Source organism: Octopus sinensis, linkage group LG1, assembly GCF_006345805.1.
Source record: "Octopus sinensis linkage group LG1, ASM634580v1, whole genome shotgun sequence".
NCBI lineage: Eukaryota > Metazoa > Mollusca > Cephalopoda > Octopoda > Octopodidae > Octopus > Octopus sinensis.
Window position 1 is genome coordinate 51,402,211 of NC_042997.1, and position 7,500 is coordinate 51,409,710.

The following is a 7,500-nucleotide window of genomic DNA, read 5'->3' on the forward strand; positions in this document are numbered from 1 at the left end:
CTATCTATCTATCCATATCAATCTTCACCAGTATTTATCAACACCAATACATCCAGCACCTAAACTAATATAACTACTACCATTACCACTACTATCCTCTGAAAGCCAACAACAATAGTATGAAGAAGATGAGGAATTCCTAAAATAAAGTACAACATGAGGAAATGTGATATAGTGAATTTTAAGATTTGAATGAAATATCTTTTATCTTAGGTCAATAAGGATTGATTTGAGACTAAACGGAAACAATACAATCAATAAATACAACATGATGATTGCCACTGCCAAAAGTACCCCCAACTTCATCATCACCACCACCAAAACCAATACCACTGACACCACCATCACAGCCAAACCACCATCTTTTGGGAAAAAATTTACTGGCAGCAACAAGGATAATATCAGTATGATAACATTGTATATGTGTGTGCGCACTTGTGTGTGTGTGTGTGTGTGCATGAGAGAGAGAGAGAGAGAGAGAGTGGGGCATGGAGTTTTTATGGTTCAAGTTAGAGTGCAAAAAGTAAGGTTTCCATGAAGCTGATAACACTTCAAGTAATTGTAATAATACAGTACTTACTCCTTCACCCTTACATCTTCAAATTTCCATTCTTACATCCATAGGATTAAGACATTTTTTACTCTTAGTGAACTGTTCTTTCCTGGTGCTATTATTTTACAATATAGTTGTTATGGATGCTTGTTGATTGCCTCTGTTGTTAGATTTCCCTATAATTCAAAATGTCTGAAAAAAATCCATCAAGTGGAACTGAAAGCTGTAGTGGGGATTACACTGGATATTAAACTTGATGTTTTAAAGCAGTTTGATGTAGGAGGAAATAAATCAATTACATTGCCAAAATATTAAAGCATGCCATGTCAACAATGGACAGAATATGTGATAGCAGAGAGAAAGTTAAGTCAACTACTCAAAGCTACTCTGTTAACTACTCAGATTATTTTTTCATAGATCTAATGTGATGCTTAAAATAGCATGACTTTTGCATGTGTGGGCCTTGGATTATATTTGATGTAATGTACTGATAAGAAACAAGAAAACAAGTTTGTAAGATGGTTTGTTGAAAAAAATGGAGATGTAACTTCTAATGGAAAACCTTTTCTAGTAAAGGCTGATTTGAAAGGTTTGAGAAGGGCTCGGATTTGCACAACATAAAAATGACTGGTGAAGCTGCCAGTGCTGATACAAAGGCAGCTACTAATTATCCTGAGCAGAAGAGGAAATGATTGTGAAAAGGAGCTACGTATCAAAGGAAGTATACAATGCTGATAAAACTGCACTTGTCTGGAAGCTCATGCTAGCTGAAACTTTATTTCTTGGGGGAGGAAATATATCACTTGGGATATGAAATAATAACCATGATCCATGAATCACTCTCAAAATACAAGGGCTTTCAAGACTTACACAAAGTTTAATTTACATCTGATTTGGCATTCAAATAAGACAGCATAAGTGACTCAAGGAGTTTTACAAATAATTTTGCACTGCTACAGTCAGACGTAATATTTCAAATAAAGCATTGCTTCTTTTAGACAAAGTATCAAGCACCCAGTAAACTAAAATGAGCTTTTTGATAATGTGAGAATGGACTATATCCCCAAGAATACAACTTTGCTCCAGCCAGTGGATCAAGTTGTGATATTGTAACTAAAACATATCATCTAAGAACTTTCAAACATCTTAAGAAAATAAATGATAGGGAGGATAAACCTGTAGAGACTTCTGAAAGAAGTAACATAATAAATACTGTAACATAGGTGTGGGAACCCTCAATTTGAATTGTACTTGGTAAGATATACCATTTAACTGTATATGGGACTTCACAAGTTTTCTACAAGCAGAAAGTCTGCATTAAATTTGGAAAGAAATTGCAAAACTTGCAAATGATGTAAGGTTTGAAGAAGTCATACAGGATGATGTGGTTGTGTTACTAGTCCCATAGAAAAGGTTTTTATCTAATGTGAGGCTTATGCTGTTAGAACAAGAGTAAGCTAAGAATACAGATGCAAATACTCCATTTAAATAAACTGCAAAGAATTTTCCTAAAGCACTGATGCCTGCAAATTTTTACTAATAATGATTTTAAGTGTGAACTTAACATAAAAATTACAAGAGGAGTTTACAGTTAGCTCACTTTCTTCAATGAGTTGTACAAAGTGATGATGTATCATAATAATCACATGAATAGATATTGACGATGATAAATTATATAAGATAGAAGATAATATCCTCTGATATCATAGTAACTCCTGTTCCACCATTACCTCTCTGACAATAGTCAACATCAGTTGTGGTAAGAACAGATCCTATTAATATATTCCAGTTTTTAGCTATTCCTTAATATATTTCTCTTCTAGCATTTTTATGATACTGTTTAGATTTAGAAATTATTTTCATGCATAAAAGTGGTTATGTTGCTTATTTTTCATCATTGTTGTTAGATTGATAGAGTTATATAACCTTGTTAATTCACCTCTTCAATATCCTTGCTGAGCACTGAAGAAGTGAATTAACAAGATTATATAATGTTTCATCAACATTTATGTGACCTTGACAATAATTTGATGAAATATGTGTATGTTATAATGCTTTAAAAAGCATAGAATACCATATCTGTTTTCTAAATTTTAGTAATATTATTATGTGACTTATATTTCATGCTCTAGCCTGTCACACAGTTTGATGCCCCATATCATACTGCCCTAGATATAGGAGTGGAGTGAGTGACCCTCTACTGATCCCAAACTTTGCTATATGTTGGGCTTTACTGAGCATATATCCTATATATATGTATCTATAACATGTGTGGGTGTGCAGATGCATATACACTCTCACACATATTTATATACATATATATATAATCATCATCATTTAACATCTGGCTTTTGTAATGGCATGGATTTGAGGGTTTCTGTGGCTTTATGCCCTTCCTAACACAAACCATTTTTGCAGACTGTAGCAAGGACTTTTATGTGGTGCCAACATTAGTTATGGTAACTTCATTCTTTGCAAGGCTAAGCCCCCAAATTGGCCCCTGTATCAGAGGGAGAGGAGGCAGAGGATGAGGAATTTATAAGAAGGAAGGTTGGGGAATATGGCAGGGAACAGAATAGAGCTAAGGAATTAGTGACAGAGATGAGAGAATGGAAGGGACAAAGTTGAAAAGTCAATAGGGGGTTTGTGTGGCAGAATCTGAGGGCTGTCAAACATAAGGGACATGTATGGGCAGGTGTGAGAGACTTGGGGCAGCAAGGGAGCAATAACCTTGAATGAAAAGAAATCCTGAATTAATCTATAAAGAAAAGAGAGGTGTGGAGTGAGTCATATTGGTAGGCCAGTAAGGTACAGATGAGAAGGGGTCTTTGAAGTGTTGAGGAAATGGAGAACCTGTAGGGGAGAGGGCTGTGAGAGAAAAAGAGGGCGAGAGGTGAAAAATAGATGCTGAAGGGTTTCATAAAATTAAAAAAGAAGAGCAGAGTGTGAATACCACAAAAGCATCTTAAATTGGAAGCAGTGAAAAGGAAGGAGAAAGAGAGAGAGAGAGAGAGAGAGAGTGTGTGTGTGATGTGGGGCTAGTGTGGGTGGGTTCAGTAAAGAAAAGAAAAGACAGAACATTCTTAAGGTGTACACTAATTTTATATATTATGCAACAGAATACACATTGATATCAATATGTATTCTATTAGTAATTATCATTGATCTGCAATACTGGAGAGTGTGTGTGTGTGTGTGTGTGTGTGCGCGCATGTGTGTGTGTGTGTGTGCACGTATCTATGTGTATGTATATGCATACATGTGTGTGTGTGTGTGTGTTCAAAGCTGGTGTTCCACTCTGATGCTAATCAGAGGTTTTTTTTTTCTCTGACTCTTTCAAATAACCTGAATAGCCATTAATTTGTTGTTTGAAATATCAAACATAGACTCTGGGTGATAACAGTGAATTCGCAGTTCTGAATGGATAAACAAACTTTGCTACATGTATTGAGAACTTTTTCTTCTATTTTATATTCATTATATATCCATTCTATTGAGTAGTTATTTAACAACATGCATTCTTTTTCATATTAACCAAGATGATTTTGTGATGAAAGACCTTAGGAGTTTTAAAGCACTCAAATAGAAAAATATATTCTAATAAATACTATCTTATAGTTTTTGTGAATATTGTTATTCTCAAAATAATATATTAGATAGAAATTCATACAAAAACATATAATATAATTTGTTTTTATTTTCATTAATTCAAAATCTAGAGATAATCAAATTACAAATTAATTACACCAAAATTGAAGCTCTTGTTTATTATTGGTATATAACTTTTAATTCTCTTTCAGTTATCTTATTACTTAATTAAAAATAATTTTATATACTAATATTTACCTTGAAGAATTACTTCAGTTTAGAATCAAATTATTGTTTTGTGAGTCAGAAACAATGGATATTACTTAATAAGAATGATTGCATTTTACACATGAAAGAAGTCATTTTGTAATAAAAAGGGACAAATGAAAATGTCCTTAACTATAATTTTAAATTCGTTTTTCATATTGTACAATAGAAATATAAAAAAAAAAACGATAGACCAATGCCATATTTTGATGATTTTAATATTTTCACTTCAACATGATATTGAACTTATTTATATGCAGACGTGCTTGGGGTTCCAGGTATGTTGTTGTTATTAGTCTCTTTCTATCACTTAAATACAGCACAAAACTTTCCTTTGCCTTCACTCACAACTTGACTAGAAAATTTATATTCCAACTGCTTTAGTTCATATAGTTTCCTGATCTAGGAATCACTTTGAATAAATGGGTGTAACTAAATTAGACGTGAACACACATGCACATACATACACACATACAGTAGCTCTAATTTTCACTAAGTTTGAGTGTGGTTGTATCTGTATATATATAAAGTCTGTGTCTGCTAAAGTGAAATATAAAAGATATTTTCTTTAAAATAGTATAGGACTTACAACTTGTAAGATATATTTTAGTATAAAATTTGTACTAAAAAATTCTGAAAATGTAGCAAAGAAAAAAAGGTTTAAACTTAGATGTATTTGCTGAATATGTACATCTCAGTTTGTAAATTAAGATAGTCAACAGAAGAAAATTGATATTAAATTTATACTTAATCAAATTCTAATGAAATCTTTCATTTTCTTTAACCATATAAATTAAAATTTAGAAACATATATACTTTTTATTCTTCATAGTAGATTTTATATTAAATATAATGGATTTTTTTTTAAAATAATATATTTGACATTTCTTATACATGATTTTTATGAAATCCATCTTTCATCAGTATTACTTTCTAGAAGACATTGACCAGCAATTAAGGGACATTATTTTTTAATTTTATGAAGCTTATTCAGTGTAAAGGAAATCAAATAAACTGTCAACATATAGTCTTTTCATATATTTTTTTAATTTTTAGAAAAGAGGGTCAATGATTTGAAACACAAAATATCTGCCCTATGATTTAGTTATCAGTTATAAGAGAATTTTTATGTATATTTGGATACACATCTCTTAGCCCCTGCAGTACTTACTATACCCAAAAAACACTTTTCATAATTATTCTTGCAGGTAGATACACATCTTGCACAGTGCACTTTGAATTAAACTAACATCTTATTGCATGATATACTTAACAATGACTGTTAAACTTCACAATTTTTTCCTATACTTCTTCCTTTGAAAACAGTTACTTTTTCACCAATTTCATTTTTCAAATTTAAAACATTTAAATGTGATGATCTATATATAAATTTCATATTTTTTTAAGCATTTATATATCTTAGGAAACTTTCATTAGAAGTGGAGATAATCAGCTATTTGTTTCCTCAATAACTAGTCAAAATTAATATCATAGTAACTGCAGCAAATTTATTATTCATTCTAAAGTTACTACATGTTATTCTTAAAATTAAATCTCATGTTTCATCAAATTCAATTTAAGACATTTCATAATGATTTCAGAACATTTTGATTCTATCTGTAGTTCTTTGACTTAGTGTACTTAAGAAATATTTGTGCTTGACATGTGGCCAAGTTGTATCATCATCACTTAATGTCCACTTTCTCATGCTTGCATGGGTCAGACAGAGTGTATTGTGGCAGATATTTTACAGCAAGATCCCATCCCTGTTGCCAACCCATAACTATTTCCAAGCAAGATAATATTCTCCAGGGTCATGCGACATACACACACACACACACACACACACACACACATTCACATATATATTTTAATGTATGTGGGTAGGTATATAAATGTATGTATGTACAGGGCCTAAATTTGACAGTTTGCATAAAAAGAAAAGAAAACAATATCTCAACCAAAAAAATATATATTTTTTAAAAAATCAAAAATTGTCAACCTGATTATGGCTGGGAAATAACAGTTTACACAAGGTAGCCACCTTCAGCTTCCACCACGGCTTCAAGACAGCTATGGAACCAGGTGCATGCTTTCCTCATTGTGTACATTGGAAGATCTTTGAACACCTCCTTGATCTTAGCCACCAGCTCAGCTTTAGTGTTACAGGCAGAGCAATTGATGTCTTTCTCAACTGCACCCCACACAGTAATCCATAGGATTACAATCAGGAGGATTTGAAGGCCACAAATTGGGGCTTGTGAAGTCATAGAAATTCCCTGACAACCACTTCTGGTTCTTTCCAGAGGTATAGCAAGGAGCCAAGTCCTGCTGCTGCACATATGACCTTCCAGCAGCAACCACCATCTCCAGTCTCCAGCAGCTTCACATAACCATCTGAATTGAGCATAAGGCTCTGTTCAAAGATGTGAGGATGAATTCTGGTATGCAGTTGCAGTCAGAATGCTTACTGTATCTCTTCCCTCTTGCCACAGCTTCATAGTCATCATTGCAGCTCTCCATGTAATGTCTTACAGCCTTGACAGTGTTTACAGTATTGTGCAACAGTTGTGATGTCAGCATTTTGATATCTAGTATGACTGAACAAGTAACTCTCTTCCAATATTCAGATGGCTTCCAGTTTTCTATATCAGCTTACCTTTCCTTAACTACAACTTTTAATCTTTATGCTGTTGACTGTGCACTAAAACATGAAGCTGTTCCTGAAAAAAAAGGTGACAGTCAAATTTAGCCAAAGCACCATTATGTATGCATATATTGCTTTGCACATACCAGCAAGTTTATTATATGTGGTTTACATATAAGAACTGAAGTTTTTAGTAGACTATAAATAATAGCTTTGGTATATGCAGCTGATGAAGCATAGTTTTGCAGACACATGTACCTTACAGTTTGATGGTGTTATTCATAATTCAGCTCACCATATTTTCACACTCATTGCTTCGGGGAGTTTTTTATAAGACAGTTGCTGCAGTGAATGTCTTTTCACATTTTCATATACACAAATTTGTTAGATATATTTTTACACAGCTTTATTTTTAATCACTGATACTTAGTGTGCCCTCAGTTAA

General features: G+C 32.8%; 1 protein-coding gene across 20 annotated transcripts in view; it reads left to right on the top strand.

Moving 5' to 3' along the window:
• Window positions 1-7,500, top strand: part of LOC115209943 (calcium-dependent secretion activator 1) — a 289,946-nt gene that overhangs the window by 236,707 nt on the left and 45,739 nt on the right. For 17 of the 20 annotated variants that reach the window (XM_036500755.1, XM_036500764.1, XM_036500778.1 and 14 more), the window contains one exon: window positions 4,669-4,686. The exons of the other annotated variants lie outside the window; for them this stretch is intronic. In XM_036500755.1, the coding sequence (XP_036356648.1) occupies window positions 4,669-4,686 (18 nt within the window). The remainder of the gene's footprint in view (window positions 1-4,668; window positions 4,687-7,500) is intronic. 20 annotated transcript variants of the gene reach the window in all.